The 16,015-nt window shown below is 54.8% G+C and overlaps 7 protein-coding genes across 7 annotated transcripts; 4 read left to right on the plus strand and 3 right to left on the minus strand.

Moving 5' to 3' along the window:
* Window positions 1-2,858: 2,858 nt before the first annotated feature.
* Window positions 2,859-4,399, plus strand: N7482_002014 (uncharacterized protein; the record flags this gene model as incomplete). The annotated part of the gene is made up of 2 exons (XM_056684139.1): window positions 2,859-3,248; window positions 3,314-4,399. The coding sequence occupies 2 exons, from the start codon at window positions 2,859-2,861 to the stop codon at window positions 4,397-4,399; spliced, it is 1,476 nt and encodes a 491-aa protein (XP_056547745.1).
* Window positions 4,400-5,240: 841 nt separating this feature from the next.
* On the minus strand, window positions 5,241-6,677 carry N7482_002015 (S-adenosylmethionine-dependent methyltransferase; the record flags this gene model as incomplete). Its single annotated transcript, XM_056684140.1, has 3 exons — window positions 5,241-6,016; window positions 6,393-6,554; window positions 6,614-6,677. 3 exons carry the CDS (start codon window positions 6,675-6,677, stop codon window positions 5,241-5,243), a joined length of 1,002 nt encoding a protein of 333 aa, XP_056547746.1.
* Window positions 6,678-7,787: 1,110 nt separating this feature from the next.
* On the plus strand, window positions 7,788-9,949 carry faa4 (long-chain fatty acid-CoA ligase FAA1; the record flags this gene model as incomplete). The annotated part of the gene is made up of 2 exons (XM_056684141.1): window positions 7,788-9,794; window positions 9,860-9,949. 2 exons carry the CDS (start codon window positions 7,788-7,790, stop codon window positions 9,947-9,949), a joined length of 2,097 nt encoding a protein of 698 aa, XP_056547747.1.
* A 685-nt stretch (window positions 9,950-10,634) lies between these two features.
* On the plus strand, window positions 10,635-10,918 carry N7482_002017 (uncharacterized protein; the record flags this gene model as incomplete). Its single annotated transcript, XM_056684142.1, has 2 exons — window positions 10,635-10,648; window positions 10,720-10,918. The coding sequence occupies 2 exons, from the start codon at window positions 10,635-10,637 to the stop codon at window positions 10,916-10,918; spliced, it is 213 nt and encodes a 70-aa protein (XP_056547748.1).
* Window positions 10,919-12,167: 1,249 nt separating this feature from the next.
* On the plus strand, window positions 12,168-13,195 carry N7482_002018 (uncharacterized protein; the record flags this gene model as incomplete). Its single annotated transcript, XM_056684143.1, has 3 exons — window positions 12,168-12,432; window positions 12,497-12,965; window positions 13,069-13,195. The coding sequence occupies 3 exons, from the start codon at window positions 12,168-12,170 to the stop codon at window positions 13,193-13,195; spliced, it is 861 nt and encodes a 286-aa protein (XP_056547749.1).
* Window positions 13,196-14,080: 885 nt separating this feature from the next.
* N7482_002019 (aromatic prenyltransferase) lies at window positions 14,081-14,568 on the minus strand (the record flags this gene model as incomplete). The annotated part of the gene is made up of 2 exons (XM_056684144.1): window positions 14,081-14,282; window positions 14,504-14,568. The coding sequence occupies 2 exons, from the start codon at window positions 14,566-14,568 to the stop codon at window positions 14,081-14,083; spliced, it is 267 nt and encodes an 88-aa protein (XP_056547750.1).
* Window positions 14,569-14,800: 232 nt separating this feature from the next.
* On the minus strand, window positions 14,801-15,914 carry N7482_002020 (uncharacterized protein; the record flags this gene model as incomplete). Its single annotated transcript, XM_056684145.1, has 3 exons — window positions 14,801-15,197; window positions 15,259-15,614; window positions 15,672-15,914. 3 exons carry the CDS (start codon window positions 15,912-15,914, stop codon window positions 14,801-14,803), a joined length of 996 nt encoding a protein of 331 aa, XP_056547751.1.
* Window positions 15,915-16,015: the final 101 nt, after the last annotated feature.

Consider the following 16,015-nt stretch of genomic DNA (forward strand, 5'->3'; position numbering starts at 1 on the left):
GGGGAAGGACCACTCACACTCCATGCGAGCATAGTGGATGGATCATGTATTTTTTTCCCTACTCTCTTTGACCTTCCCATGCAGTCGCAGTAGCCGGAGTGAACAGCAAGCAACTATGGAGACATGATTCCGTGCAACAAGCACTGGATCCTATCATAGACAAGCTCGAAAATTTTCAAACGCCCACATCATCTGCGCTATGTTCATTCGTCGATCACCCTCTGTCTTGTGAGACCATCTGCCTTAGCGCGCCCCTAGTGCTGTGTATGATTATTTTCCATCGTCTCCACTTGGCACCATTTCTGTCCACTTTGCTCTTAATATATTTTTTTTATTACGGTGTACGCGAACTCAGCCCTGGCGTCTGTTCCAGGCCCCGACACTTTTCTTCTTTTTGAGGACTTTTTCGTTCTTTGACCAAAGTATCCTGTCGAAAAGGTCATTTGACCCAGTTGATGACATGATAGAGCTGAAAAAAAATTAACTATCGTCTCTCTCCTTCCCTTCTCCCCCCAGAAGATCCATAAATTGGGTCAGACCTGCCTCTATCGGAGCTAGCGTACCGGCCAGAGAGGGGGCCACCTGGCACATTTGGAGCAAACCAATTTCCCGAGTCCGTATAGATTTCTAAGCTTCATCGCCTATTCGGCAATTCATGGATGTGTGCGGTGTTTGTGTATATGTGTCATGGCTTTTCATGGATCCTGCTTTCCTTGGCTGCCATCTGCCCTTACCGCAGTAGTCTGCTGGTGCCAACCCTAAAGGGGTTGGGGCGCCGATAGGGAAAGCAAATCAAACGTCAATAGCTCCATGCCGCCCGTGCAATAATGATGACAATCATCAGTAGCAATAATGTGAAAGAGACTCGAATTGGCCGCCGTGAGTGGATGGCCATGGTATATCGCACCGATGTACGGAGTACTCCGTGTACTTAGTGGTGCAACCCCTGGAATGGTGTGAGCCTGCTAGCTTATTCAGCTATGTCTTGTTGTTTTGTTGTTCACCCATGGTAGCCCTGATTGAATACCTCCTTTCTGCAGGGAATTTGGGCGGGGGGAAGGATTGGAACGACCCATACTTTTTTTTTTTTTTTTTTTTTTCCCCTCAAGCGGGTTCCAGCAGTTTCTTCCACGGAATCCGCCAGGGTCGCCAATAACTCGGGTTCTTCCCTGTGTTACATAATGATCTCCCGCAATGACCGCGCCAGGGCTTGGCAATGAAGACAGTAGATCTGCGGCTTGCGATTGGCCGGTGAGACCGGAATCATTCATTACTAGTCAGTCAGAGCGGCTGCCACAATCTGCACTGTGGAAATCTATCTGATTTGAGGTGACTGAAGTCGACCTAACCCCGTCCGCCCAAGTTGAGTTCACGCGCACGTACGCAAAAGTGATGGATCGATCAACAACAGGGTTCGCCATGGTCTTCCTTTCGGCGGGCGCACTCCGGTAATATATTCGTGTTCTTTGTGGATCGGATGGCCCACCTGTGGTCTGCAGCTACCTACAAGTATCACAGAGCAGGTAAAGTATGACGCTCGATATCATGACTATCATGATCCCTTATCACCAACTCCAATCCTGATTAGAGTGGGCCTCGTCCTCTGACAAAATTATTCTCGATAGAAGCACCCACGTCAAACAGGAGGTGTTTTGAGACTGGTCACCTCGGCCATTGTTTCCCAACAGGAAGCGCTGGGGTTCCCCCTTTATGCGCCCTGTTGAAGCTCCCGTCTCCAGTACGTTTGGGCCGGGCGGTTCAGTGCGTACCCAGTCTCCGTACTCCATAGTGTTCGTCCATACCGCCAGTGGGGATCATCCGTAGTGGGTAAAATATTAAATAGGAGGTGGTCAACTGACTGGCGTTTCTGGGATCGCTTTCTGCGCACAGTCTTCATTTAAATTTAGTTCCCATCAAATCAATGATCCCATATTTTGGTCTCTGGCGATCGATGACTTCCGTGTCACTTTTAGAGGCCAAGGGCAAAGGAGATTAGAGCCCGATGTGTCGCGCGATCCGCTCCAAGAAAGGAGGAATTGTGATTGTTGTGATTTGATTACATCGGGCCACTAGCGCCGAGCCAATCCATGGAATCGCCGCCTGCCTTCTGATCCCACTGCTTCCACTGCTTCCCACTAAAAATTCCCGAATCCCGCCTCCCACTGACCGCATCCTCCCTGGTTTTGGCTTCATGCTAATCGCACTAGGCGGCCGCAATGTATGATGATACGTCCCGACCCCGTAATGACTGAAGCATGATCTCATGAAGATCGCGATACGCCGGACCAGGCCTCCTGTCATTCCCCCATCGGTCCCCCCTACACTCCCCTCAACTCTCCTAGCGAATTGCAATGGATCCGACTGGTAGACTCAACGCAGTCGGGGGGCCTCACTCTGTGACGGGGCCGATCCCCTTACTTGGCCGTTACCAGCGGGAAATTTCAAGATAACGGGGGTGCAGCCCAAGGGTCGCGCTAGTGGATATTGTCATTTCTTATTTGATTTTTGCTATTATTATCATGGTTGTATGGGGACGTCAATCCTTTCCTAACCGTCGACCCATAGATCGGAAATGGGGCTTTCTCAGTCGATTCTTGTCTCATTGCCCACCCAGTCCTGTTTTTGCTTCTTACTTCTCCCGCTTTTTATTTTATCCTGCCTGTCCTTGACACCTTCCAAGGTTCTGCTTCTATCGCCTGCTGCTCTCGGGAGCTTCCCCACCCCCTCCTCGCCTTCGATTCTCGTCGCGAAGGGCTTGAGGTGAGCAAAACGAGGGATCAGAAAATTCCTGCCCTTCACCAGAGGCACAGGCACAGGTAGAACCTACTCAGTGTGGTCCTCCGTCCGGCCTCATCGACATGGCTGCTGCACCCCCGGTGCCTCATGCTGTCCCCGATGGCCTCAATGGGACTCCCAGTCATCTCGCCCACAGTCTGCCACGCTATCAAGCCATTGCCATGAACCCCAACCCACCCCCTCATCCGGCAATGCCCCCGCCAGATCAAATGATGCAGAACCATCACTATCGTCACTATGCGCCGTCGCCGTTGCATGATCCTCACGCGGGACCGCCGCCCCCGCCGCCGGCGCCCGCCCCGTCTTCTCTAGATCAGATCGAAGCGCGCTTGCGGCAGTTGGAACATGAGGAAATGAACCGGATGGCTGCCCGCCATCACCTGCTTGCGGTGCGTAAGCGTGAGGACGAGGAATTTCGCAGATTGACTGAGAGCGCCGAGGCTGAGGAAGAGGTATGTCATTGATGTCCATATAGATCCCATGTGTATGCGGGAGAGATGCTCACGGCGATGGATAGGACCTCCGCAGACAACGCAAGAGGATTAAGAGAGAGTCGATGGGCCTTGGGGGGAATCAAACAATGGACTCGCCGCCGATGCGCCCAACACCACCGCGTCGGCTGTCCGAGACGAGTGCGGCCACCACGTTGGCCTTCTTCAAGCAGCAGAGTCCTCCGGAGCCGCGCCAAACCCCTCTCCCACCGCTATCACAGACACCACAACCGTCACCGTCGATGCCTCCGCCAGTTCACCTGCACCCTCAACCGCATCAGGTTCCTCCACCTCCTCCCCCTCCCCCATCTCAGCACCCGCACCCTCACGCACATCAGCATCCGCACCCCATAGTCCCCCTCGACCACATCAATGGCGCAGGCTCCATCCGGCGCAAGCAAAAGTACACGATCAAGAATGTGGAGGCTTGGGGCGAGCGCCACGGCCGCCCAGCGGCCCACGATCCCTCCGGCCGTGCCCTCTGGAAGCGGCCCTCCGACGGCAGTCTGGTCTACCTCACCTGCCCGATCCAGGGCTGCGGCAAATCCGACTTTGTCACGCTGCACGGCTTCATGTGCCACCTGACCAAAAAGCACAAAGACCGCACGCTGGGCAGCCAATCGCGCGCACTCGAGCTCTGCGGCATCGTCTACGACCCGAATGCGCCGCTGCCGCCCGTGCAAGCCTCCAACCGCGCCTCGATGGAAGACAGCCCGATGGATGGTGCGCCCGACGATGAGGCCCACGACCCCGAGCTCGACTCTGAGCCAGAGGATAGTGAGGAGCCTCGCGACGAGTCGTACCGGGTCAAGACCGAGGCAACCGAAAGGTCGCTCCCCGATGCCGAGGATATCCCGGCGCCCCGAGATACCTCGTCCATACCCCCCAAACCGGCCATCAACGGATCGACCAAGCAGTCGATCTCCTCCATCATCGACCGCACGCCGGATTCCGAGCCGCGGGAAGCGCTGGCGTCGCGGACGCCCTCTGAATCTATCTCCCAGGGCCCGACGCCCGTCTTGACGGAGCAGTCGATTCCTGCCAAGCGGAAATACGAGTACTCACCGGAGAAGGAGAACACCGAACCCAAGGAAGGCTCTGCGGTGCAGTAAAATGTGTTCAATGTGAATATGGACATCACCAGCAGTACAGCCGCGAGGAGCTGTGATTTATATTCCTGTTCTGTCTGCTGGCCGCTATGGCTTCCCACTAATAAGCCCCCAAAAGCAAGCTATTGCATCCATCCTTTCTGTCCTTTACCATGACCGCAGGCATATCGTTTGTGTTGCGTGCCAGCCCCTCATCGCCTTGACCTTTGATCCCTCTCAATACCCTTTTTCCTTTTTGTGTTGATTAATCGCACCCTTTTCGTGTTTGTCTGGGCGGCCCGCACATCTTAGGTTTTTCCGTGTTCACCTACCTTGTTTACAACATTTTTTTCTTTTTCGTGGACAATCCTGGTTTGATGCCGCGTGTCTGCTGCGCATCGCATACGCACATTTTTATTTGGTTAGATGGGCGGATATCACCTTCTTACTTGTCCATACTCAATTGCATGCCGAGCATATTGTTAATGATATACGAGGTTTTTGGACGTGGATATACGCTGGGTTCTCCTTTCATGATGGTAGGGATCCTCATTGTCTCTAGCTGTTAGACGCTCGTGTAGATCATTTTGCCTCTGCTGCCCCCGGATGCAAAGTATAGGAGCGACGACGGATGCAATTTTGCCATTCTTCCCTGTTACATGCATCGGCTCCGATGAAACCATTAGCTGTGCTCAGAAGGCGCGAGGTCGTCGCCCAGAGTGCACCATCGGTCTGAATTCGTTTCACGCGATGAGGTTGAACTGAAGAAGCAGAGCGGGCCGAACCGGTTGAGTAGCGATGCAATTCTCTATTCTATCCAGTATCTATCTCTATTATGGATTGTGACCATTGAGTCTCGCGAACGTCAACTCTTCTCCCTCGCCAGCAGGACATGCACCAGATACCCCGTGCCGAGCTTCAGCCCATCTCCCAGCACGTCATCCTTCAGCCGCCAAACATGAAATTCCCGCAGCGTCTCCCGCAGCCACGTCTCAAATACCTCGGGTGCTCGCTGCTGTTGCGCGACAATACAAATTGTGGGCTGGCGACGGGGTTGGGATGCCCCTTCGTCTGAGGGTGCATACGCCGGCCGGAGACGACAGATCTCGGCACAGGTGCGCACAAACGGGGCGACGAGGGCCTCGTTGTAGATACAATCGCAGGAGAGAAGGAGGTCGAACCCGCGATCTTCCTCGTCCCCTTCATCTTCGTGGACATGACCACCGGACTCGGACTCGGACTTGGACTCGATACAGCCTTTCAAGAGTTCTGGCTGGTCGAGCTCCCAGTCCAGCGTCGTGAAGGTAATATTGGTAACTGCCTTGGTGGGCTGCTTGTGCTTAGATGTCGACTTACGGCTGCTGCCTTTGGCTTTGCTGCTTATCTGTTTACACGAGGCGGGCGGGGCAGACGGCACGGAGGCATTGGCGTCGAGGTTTGCCCGGAAGACGCGCCGCACGTATTCTTGGTCGGTGGCGAGATAGTGCTGTACCGATGGAGCCATGGCCAAGGCGACCAGCGCTGAGATGCCACAGCCCAGTTCAGCCACCACCGAGGCGCATGACAAAAGGCAATGTGTCCAGAGCGGATTTGTTGTGGAGGAAATCCATTCTGCGAAGCGGGGGGTGATTTTCCAGAGGACTGTGAGTTCAGATGGTTAGTTGTTCGGACCGGTACGCTCGTACAAGCGAGTCAGGTGCAGAGGGCGAATGAGGATGTGATGGAAGTTGGTGATCTCGAAGGAAGCACAGAGGCACAGAGGCTAAAGGTCTAGGGCCAAAAGACCGGTAGCTTCACAGGCTGGCCTGGCCAGAAGCTCTGATGCCTCGGCTCAGCCGCGTGGTCCCTGGGAACGGAAGATAAGACACACTGCGGGGATGGCGCCCGTGCATTGGGGACGCACAAGCACAAAAGAGTTTGGGGACTTGGGGGCAGTGCCGATCTTGGCTCGAGAGCTGCAGTTTACTGATGGAATGGAGAATGACCGGAAATGATGGACAGGGTCCGAGGTACATACCGGCGCCCGTGGTGCCCCCGGCACGGGAGGAGGAGAGCAATGAGGGGGATTGATGGATGGTGTACTCGTTGCCACGGATCGTCACATCGACGGAGGCGGCGTGAGAGTCGACGAACCCCAGGTTTCCGGTGGAGATGTCCTGGCTGAACAGTAGGAAGGCCTCTACAGGGCCGCTGAGTGATTGGTGATTGGTGATTGGCGAGGCGGGGGTGGCTACATACCCTCTTCGGCATCGGTGACATGCTCGCTGGTGCTGGCGAGGAACTGGGCGATTGGGTCGTGCATCTTGATCGCCTGGACGTCAAGACGGGCTTGGGATTGGTTTGGGGGTTCGACCTGTTGGGCTTGTCTTGGCTGGTCTGCAGATGGAGAGGATCACGAGACGAGGAATGAGACTGACCAGTTGAGCTCATCCGGGACCAGGGCTTTTTTTTTTTTCTTTTTCTTTTCTTTCCCCCCTTTTTTTCTTTTTGTTCTTTCTTCTTCAGTAGCCCATGTCGCACGTTGTTTTACGGAGGTTTGATTGCTGGCATTGAGAGAACAATAGGGATATGTGCAGCTGGTGGCCGAGGACCGGACGTGTCTCGTACAGAGTATATCCTGCAGTGTCTTCGGTGCCATAACGACAAGAGTCCCCACTCTGTTGGGCGGTAGCCCCAACAGAAGCGCAAACAGGCAACTGATCTGCCCGCGGATCAACGCTACGTCCTCCCGAGCCTTCCAGACGGACATCCGGTTCGTTCGCTGGGAGATCCGCTTAGCTACGCCGGCACTGCACCTCACGGCACTAACTGCACTAATTGCGCTTCCTAGCTACTGTTGCGGAATGAGCCCCCATGAACACAGGGACCTGGCGGCCAGACCCAGTTAATATTTAATTCACATTAGCTGTATGGACCTGTAACCACTACGGTAGTCTCCATAGCTGCATAGCTGCATAGGTGCCTTGGCCGAGACAACATCCCGGCCCGCCAACTCCATACGAGGTGCGTCATTTGGCCGAACCCAGCCACATCACCACAGGGCCCTGCAGCTATCGCCCCCAGCTCCGGGTTGTTCCCTTCTCCATCCCCTTTCGCTCGAGCTCTTCACACCACTTCTGCTTAGGCTCCTGCTTCGCACCTGGCAATTCCCTTCCTGGTGTCGGTATCGGGTAAGCTTGTCGGACCCTTCTGCTCCTAGCTTCCGCAAACCCTCGGTTTCCGCCCCGGCCCTGGCCTCCCCCCCCACGAATACCCGCTAACGTCGCTCCGTCTCGATCCTAGTGGGCATTTCCCCTCGACGGTTCTATCCTCTCTTGTCTTTTACCCCCTGATCTTGCGTTCAGCCGAATCCTCCGCCTGAGCTACTCCCCCCCCTCCCTTTCCTCCACCTCCCAGCGAGAGAGCTAGCAAGATGTCGAAGCACGACCTCCACATGCAGCCGCGCATGGTCAAGAAGGGACCCTTCTCGGTTGAGGCTCCCGGCTACGAAAAGAAGGACGGCGAGACCATTCCTCGCCGACACCCGGCCGCAAAGGATGGCCTCATCCTGCGCCCGGCGGAGGACGTCGCGACCACCTACGACAACCTCCGCCGCGCTGCCCGCCTGTTCGGCAACAACAGGGCCATCGGCAGCCGCAAGCTGATCAAAACACATGTGGAGAACAAGAAGGTCAAGAAGATGGTGGATGGTGTGGAGCAGGAGGTCGAAAAGCAATGGACCTACTTTGAGATGAGCGGGTACAGCTACATGACCTTCCTCGAGTATGAGCAGCTCTGCCTCCAGCTCGGCGCCGGCCTGCGCAAACTGGGGTTGGAGAAAGACGGCCGCATCCACCTGTACGGTGCGACGAGCGCACACTGGCTGGCGATGTCGTACGCCGCCTCGTCGCAGTCCATCACCATTGTCACCGCGTACGATACCCTGGGCGAGGAGGGCCTCAAGCACTCCCTGGTCCAAACCTCCTCTACCGCCATCTTCCTCGACCCTAATCTGATCAAGTCCCTGGCCCACGTCCTCAAGGATGCCCCCTCCATCAAGCACGTCATCTATAACACCGACAACGAGGTCAAGCAGGAGGATCTGGAGAAGTTGAAGAGTGACTTCCCCCACATCCAGGTGCTAAGCCTGGAGGACCTGCGCGCGTCCGGCGAGGAGCACCCCGTGGACCCCGTGCCGCCCAAGCCGGAGGATCTCTGCTGCATTATGTATACATCCGGCTCGACTGGCCCCCCCAAGGGGGTTCCTCTGACCCAGGCCAACGTGATTGCGGCCACTGCTGGGGTCAACGAGATTGTCGGCCCCTACGTCGGCCCCAACGACTCGCTGCTCACCTATTTGCCGCAAGCGCACATTCTCGAGTTCATGTTCGAGAACCTGTGCTTGTTCTGGGGAGGCTGCATGGGATACGGCAACCCTCGCACATTGTCCGATGCCTCCATGCGCAACTGCAAGGGTGACATCCGTGAGTTCAAGCCCACCATTCTGGTTGGCGTTCCGGCGGTGTGGGAGTCTGTCAAGAAGGGTGTGTTGAACAACCTCAACAAAAACAGCTTCATCATCAAGGGCATGTTCTGGGGTGCGATGGCGGCCAAGAACTTCCTGCTGACCAACGGGTTCCCCGGCGCTAACACGGGTGCGTCGATCCTGGATGCTATTGTCTTCAAGAAGCTCAAGGATGCCACCGGTGGCCAACTCCGCCTCATGATGAACGGTGGTGGCCCCATTTCCAAGGACACCCAGCGTTTCCTCTCGATGGCCATTGCTCCCATGATCAGTGGCTACGGCTTGACCGAGACCTCGGCCATGGGTGCTCTGAACGATCCGTTGGCATGGAACCCCAACGCGCTCGGCGAGGTGCCCGCCTCGATCGAGATCAAGCTCGTCGACTTTCCCGATGCCGGCTACCTGACCAAGAACAAGCCCCCCCAGGGGGAGATCTTCATCCGCGGTGGCGGCGTGACATCGGGCTACTTTGACAACGAGGAGGAGACCAAGAGCGCACTGACCGAGGACGGCTGGTTCATGACCGGCGACATTGGCGAGTTCGACCCCAACGGCCACCTGCGCATCATCGACCGCAAGAAGAACCTGGTCAAGACGCTGAACGGCGAGTACATTGCTCTGGAGAAGCTGGAATCTGTGTACCGTTCCACCCCGGTGGTTGGCAACATCTGCGTCTACGCTGCAGAGGACCAGGACAAGCCCGTGGCCATCATTGTCCCCGTGGAGCTTGCGTTGAAGAAGATTGCGAGCGAGAACGGCATCTCGGGGGACACCCTCGAGGCCCTCGTGCACAACGAGAAGCTCCAGCGCCTGGTTCTCCAGCAGCTGCAGAGCTCTGGTCGTGCCGGTGGCTTGAGAGGTATTGAGATCATCAACGGTGTGGTGCTCTCTGATGAGGAGTGGACTCCTCAGAACGTAAGTCGCTCAGCAACCCCTCTCCACGACTTCGCTATCCCCCCTAACCTAATGACATGTGATAGGGCTTCATGACTGCTGCCCAGAAGTTGCAGCGCAAGAAGATCGTGAACAAGTACAAGGCCGAGATCGACAAGGCCTACGGCAAGAAATAAAAACAACCCATGAACAAAAACGGATTGCGACTTGACTCAACATCCCCACTGTGATTTTAATTTCCTATCTGGCTTGCTTTTCGTCTCGCGAACCCATATTTTGCTTGTTACCCTATTCGCGCCTTGATTCTGCTTTCCTTTGCGATTCCCTGAAGCCTTGACTTGTTGTTGATATATGACTTCTCTGGATGGCTTCCTACCTTCTCCCCCTCGGCCACGATGTAGACGAGATAGTGATAACTGCGGACATGAATGTTGCGACAGGTTTGCTAATTGCTCCTTTTCCTCATCCCTTAAACCCAGTCGTGTTGAACCGGATGATATTTTATCATTTTCCGTTGGTGTATACTGTAGACACGCAGTCATCCTCCATCTCATCCCCACCTCTCCCCGCCTCCGAGACTCCAGCCATTGTGACACCGCGCACCTAGCAGGTGCACCCGATCGACCTTCCCCGCAGTAGTTCGTACAGGTACCTGACAGGTAACCTCATACCCACATCGGAGGCTCGCAGCGGCCCCTAAACCCTTGTTATCTTAGCGGCCCTCCACGACGAGAGCCCTTCGGTCCCGACTGCCAAACGCGGTTTAGCCCGCTATTAGATCCACGTGACATGCGGCGGAGCTGAACCTCAACACCCTTGACAATTCCGCTCCAGCTGAACCACCTTCCCCAATCCGATCCAATGTCTTTGTGGAGGTATGTGTGCAGAAACCCTTGGTTCCCCACAACACCATTTAGGCCGGTGACTAACCCTCGCTCCGCCGTAGCACCTATCGATCCCTCACCCCCAAAACCCGGGCCCTGTTCGGCGTCGGCGTGATGGCCTGGGCCACGATCGGGCTGTGGACCACGCCGCAGGTTGAGAGTGCGCTGGGTATGCAGGCCTCCAAAGACGAACAGGAGACGCTGGATCGACAGCTCGCGCTGCGGATCTCGCCGGTTGGAGGGGAGGAGAAAACCGCCTGATTGAATGAGTTGGCATGCGTTCCCAGCGCTGGACTCACGTCAGTTCGCGCGAGAATGGCACATGGATGACCTTGGGTAACCCTTGGCCATGACATCTTTTTCCGATACTCGAAACATTGAAGAATGGAATGAATGCCTGGGGGCCCTCGGAACAAACGATCGGAGCGCGCCATCGCGCGTAAACTCGCCAAACTCGCCGACCCTCAAAAAACAAAACCATCGCAGCTTCGGGGGCTCCTCCCGGGATTCCAAAGAGGGGCTTGCGATTCGGGGACTTAGACACTCATTGGAAGACGAGGTCAGAGCTCGACTCCTCTGCGACGATGCCATGTTATTTTGTCCCCGGGCCGTGGCTGGTAAGCAGGCGCTGTGTTCCGTGCGAGCCGGAAACCCTGCTATCTGATCGTGGATAATCAAAATGCCGACTACCGAGCCCCCGATCGTGCAATTGTCGGGGTCAAAGGGCTGGCAGAGGCGACACTTGATGTTCCCTGTGTCCGCGTCTGCTCAGATGTTATCAGGTAATAGCTTGTTCTGGTAAGATAAGCTCTTTGGATGAAAGATCATCCAATAATACCTTATTTAGGTATTTCCTTAGGTGAAAAATATAAGCAACACATACAGTTATATTGTCACGGATCCTGTTAGTAGGTATCTCATATAGCGGCTATCAGACAACTGACACTAAGCCTGTAATCACGGTATACAAGACTAAATATATAAATGCAATAATCGAGATACTCCAATGAAAATACCGTGCAGATACGGGGCATAAGCCCGTGTTGAATTAACAATAAATTTCATGCATCAGATCTGCCACCTCATTTGTACTTGACTTTTCCTGTGGACTGAGCAATCGCATTTGGAAGAGGCGGTGAGTTGAAGAGTTCACTACTGGATGGCATCCTGTATTTATAGTAATGGGTAGTTAAGCTTTGGAGGAGACTCTCCATCATGGTAGTATGCAAGTTCTTCGCGACTGGACTATCACTACGCTGACCGATATTATGTGATTGGCCCAGCATGGCTGACTCGGAGAATAAATGATCCGAAATTCTATCCTGTGGGTCCGCCCGAGCGTGTTCCGGGGTTCGACGTGAATTGCATACTGGGTTAGGTCATCGTCAACAAACTGCACTCCCTGCATCATCCGCGCTAGAGGAGCCTCGAAAGCCTGGAAACACGGAAGAAGGAAACCGCTGGATGGCCCGCCCTGCTGCGAGAATAGCATGAAACCATCACCGTCGCCATGGCGTTGCAGTTCATTAACCACAGCCCCAGCGGGATCGGCAGCTCTGACAGGCGCATCATCCGCTCCCACGTCATGCAAGGCAAGAATACGGGCAAGCAGCGACGATCCACCAAGAAGCAGAAAAATAGCGCAGAGCTCAAGCGCCTCTTGAATGCTCCAGGATCTGGATACGTGATGCCGCGACAGGTGCTTTGGGGCGATCTGTGTCTCACTTTGTTCCCTCAACAGCTCGACTCCGAGTCCATGGCGCTCATGCATCGGTGTATGCTGCCTTCATTATTCGGCTGGTCACCCACATCCCCTTGTGTCTAACGTTGGAAGCACAGGGTTCTTTGACATTAGTGATGCGCTGTTTCCGCCGCAGTTCTGTGACAAGTTCGACATTATAAAGTCGATCTGGGTCAACTGTATCCTAGCAGATGAAGCATGTGAGCAACAGCATGGCCAGCTGGTTCACGCAGCACTGTTGACCAACAAGGATGCAGATTTTCATAGCACTTTGGCTATATCTGCGTCTTACGTTGACTTCTTCCGGCGGAAACCAGTAATATCGTCCAAAACACTTCACCACATCTCCCAGGCGTATGCTCTGGTCAACATTAAGCTGTCGGGTCCCTTCTGCGTTTCCGACAGCTCCATAGCTGCTGTGGTCAGCCTCGCCATCTACCAGCAAGTACATCACCAGCCTGAAACGGGACTGGTACATCTCCACGGGCTCTATCACATGATTCAGCTGCGGGGTGGGATCGCCAGGCTAATGCAAGAGAATCGTGCGCTGGCACTGAAGCCGTTGAGGTACGTGAAAGTGTTTGCTTTCGCTACCTACCTTCATTTTCCCTCGATTTAACATTCTTCACTTCTGGATGACCGTTCATAATTTTCATTTAACTATTATCAGGCTCGATGTTGAATTAGCAATGCAAAATGGCACAAGCACCTTGTTTCGCGGGGATGAAGTGCCCATTCACCCGGTCCTATGCGACCCCGACGTCAGCAGCGGGCAGTCTCCCAGAGCTGTCTCTTGAATGCCACCCATCATGCTAGATCTTCTCAGCTTCTCAAGGCTGCTAAATGAGGTAGAGAGGGGGGGAAAGACTGAAGCTTGACCCTCTAGACTACACGGAGACACTTCTGTCGCTCCTTTATCGCCTCGTAGAGGTCTCGCCTCTAAGGCAAGCCTCTACCAAGCCCGGAGGACTTTATGGCGACGTGACGTACCTTGCGATGCTGGCATTCATGACGACGTTGCTACCCGAGTACACCCGTGATGCATCGAGCTGCCCCCTTCTTTCTGATCGTCTGGGAAGCGCCATGCAAGACCTTTGCGTCACAGCATGGGAGTCTTCGGACTCTGATCCACCAGTACTCTTATGGATTCTTTTTATAAGTGGTATATCGGTGTTGAATCTCAAACACTATCACTGGCTATCGCCATTAATTGCCGACACCTGTAAGAGACTGGAGCTGGACAACTGGGCTGTCATTCAGCGGCAGCTAAGTCAGTTTCCTTGGATATTCGCGTTGCACGAAGCTCCAGGCCACCGGCTATGGGAGGATGTACGACTGGGGAGCAGAGAGATTTCATGAGAGATATCCTCATAAACTTTACCGTAATATACGTCCGGGTCGCTTGGAAATGCGGCAGTTTGTGTCCGAGGGACGACTCTCGGTATCCCCTAGTAATTCGATCTACCAATAGATGCCCCGAATCGATATGATGAAGACAGTCATTCTGTATATGGGTAGAATCCCTATGTAAGAGCAAAAATAGGTTATCAATTCAGGGGGTGAGTGTAGGGTGAGTGCTGGAATGCCCATGGACCATTTGGATCTTGATGGTTGAAATAATCGTATCCTGGATCTTGACATTTTATCATTTTGGCTATTCATCGATGTTCTGGTGTGCTCCATTAGATGTCCACATATCGGGCCTCCACATATCGGGCCTTCTTGATGTCCAGCTCTCCCTTCTGAGAGCACTGGTAGCTGATGTAGGCATGCATTCCCTTGCCATTCTCCAGACCCCTGTGCTCGGCAAGCCTAGCCTCACTGTCGCTGGTATCGAGGTCCCTTGGGGCCTTCACTTCAGCCTCAGGGGCCGTCGGTTGTGCCCTGACCTATCGTATCGGAGGACGCGTCTCCCCCGTCGTTACTGCCTCTCTACGCCTTCCTGCGATTTTTGCACTAGCTTGCTTCGGGTCCCGTCTCCGACGCAACACTGTTGTGCGCTATCTAAGCCAATTGCATGAGGGATTTAAGACGCAATTTGGGGGCGATATGCAGTTGAGTGGCATCCTACGCTCCTCGGAGACCCTCTTCTGGAAAGGGCATACCTACATCCCCGAGAGACGGCAATGCGACGTCGGCCTTGCGAGATCTTGGGAGCCTTGTACGGCATGCAGTCAAACTAGGGTGGCTTAATTGACGTGGCTCGGCACGTTACTATGTCCTTCTTGGCTGGTCCGTGGGATCCCAATGGGAGCAAGGAATAGTCTGATAAGGTGGTATTAAACATGTCTGTAGAAATCAAACTAGCTAGACTGGCTGTTTCCTCGCGTGGAAAGGATCAGAAACCGCGGCTCTCAATCACACGCCCGATCTCGAACAAAATTGACACATTGACAGAAGTTCTACTTGAGCTGTGAGATGCAGCCGGGCTGCACAGACTCCAACCTGGAAACGAGCTCGTCCCAGATGCCCTTCTGCAGCTTCTGGCCCTCCTGGTTAGTGAGCCATGTGGGCACCCAGAATTCCTTGATCTTACAGCCGGACAGCAGCTTGCCATGGCCCTCCTCTCCCACTAGCAGCCCGTGTAGGATGGTGCGGCTGCCCACCTCCGCGGTTCGCGCCATCATGGCCCGGACCGCCTCGTGCATGATCTTGGTGAAGGTTCGGGCGTCGCGGCCTAGGCCGGTGGTGCAGAGACCAGGCGCGACCATGGTGATGACGACGCCTGTGCGCTCGACGGGGCAGAGGGCTGCGAACTGGCGTACGGCGCACTCTTCCACGAGCTTGGTGAGGGCGTATCTTGGACCTCATGTTAGTTGCAAAGCCAGAAGGTGAGATAGGTAAAGTAGGTAAATCTCACCTGACGTCCATGTTGGCCCGCTTCTGGTCGTTGAGCCCGTCAAAGATGACGCCGTGGCGACTCTTGTCCATCTCGCCCTTGGCGGTGTACCCAAGGACACTGACGATGAATACGAGAGTGGGCTTGATGTCGAACTTGTTCGCACACTCTTTGAGTTTAGGCATGATGAGAGCGCCGAGGAACACGGTGTTGATGACGTTGACAAACATGCTCGTCTCCATGCCCTCGGACTGCGACCACGCATCGATCATGAGCCCCGCGTTGCAGATAAAGCCGTCGATCCTGTCGAGCCCGTCTGTTATCTTCGTTACGAAGCTCTGGACAGATGCGTAGGTCGACATGTCTACATGCCGTACCTTGATATATAGAGGTTAATCTTTGTGATAGTCCTGGATACCTTGCAGCAGATGTACCTGGATGACTCCCTTGCGGCCGGTCGTCTTCTCAATGTCCTTCTTGGCAACTTCCCCCGCCTTGAGGTTTCGCACGGCCAGCACGACGCACTCGGCCGACGCCGCGACAAGGTGTCGCGCCGTCTCGAGGCCCAGGCCAGAGTTGCCGCCCGTGATGACATAGGTCTTGCTGATGCACGTCGTCTCGTCTACCAGAATTGGCAGCTTCTGGTACTGCTCGGCGGTCAATCGGAGCATCACCATCTTGATTAGTGGTGTTGGCGTGTGTCCCCGCTAAGGTGGTGGTGGTGGTGTGGCTGGAATGGACGAAAGCCGGGAATTGATAAGTAGGAAGCACAACCTGT

This window comes from Penicillium canariense (assembly GCF_028826845.1).
Source record: "Penicillium canariense strain IBT 26290 chromosome Unknown utg000001l_segment0_segment0, whole genome shotgun sequence".
Classification (NCBI taxonomy): Eukaryota; Fungi; Ascomycota; class Eurotiomycetes; order Eurotiales; family Aspergillaceae; genus Penicillium; species Penicillium canariense.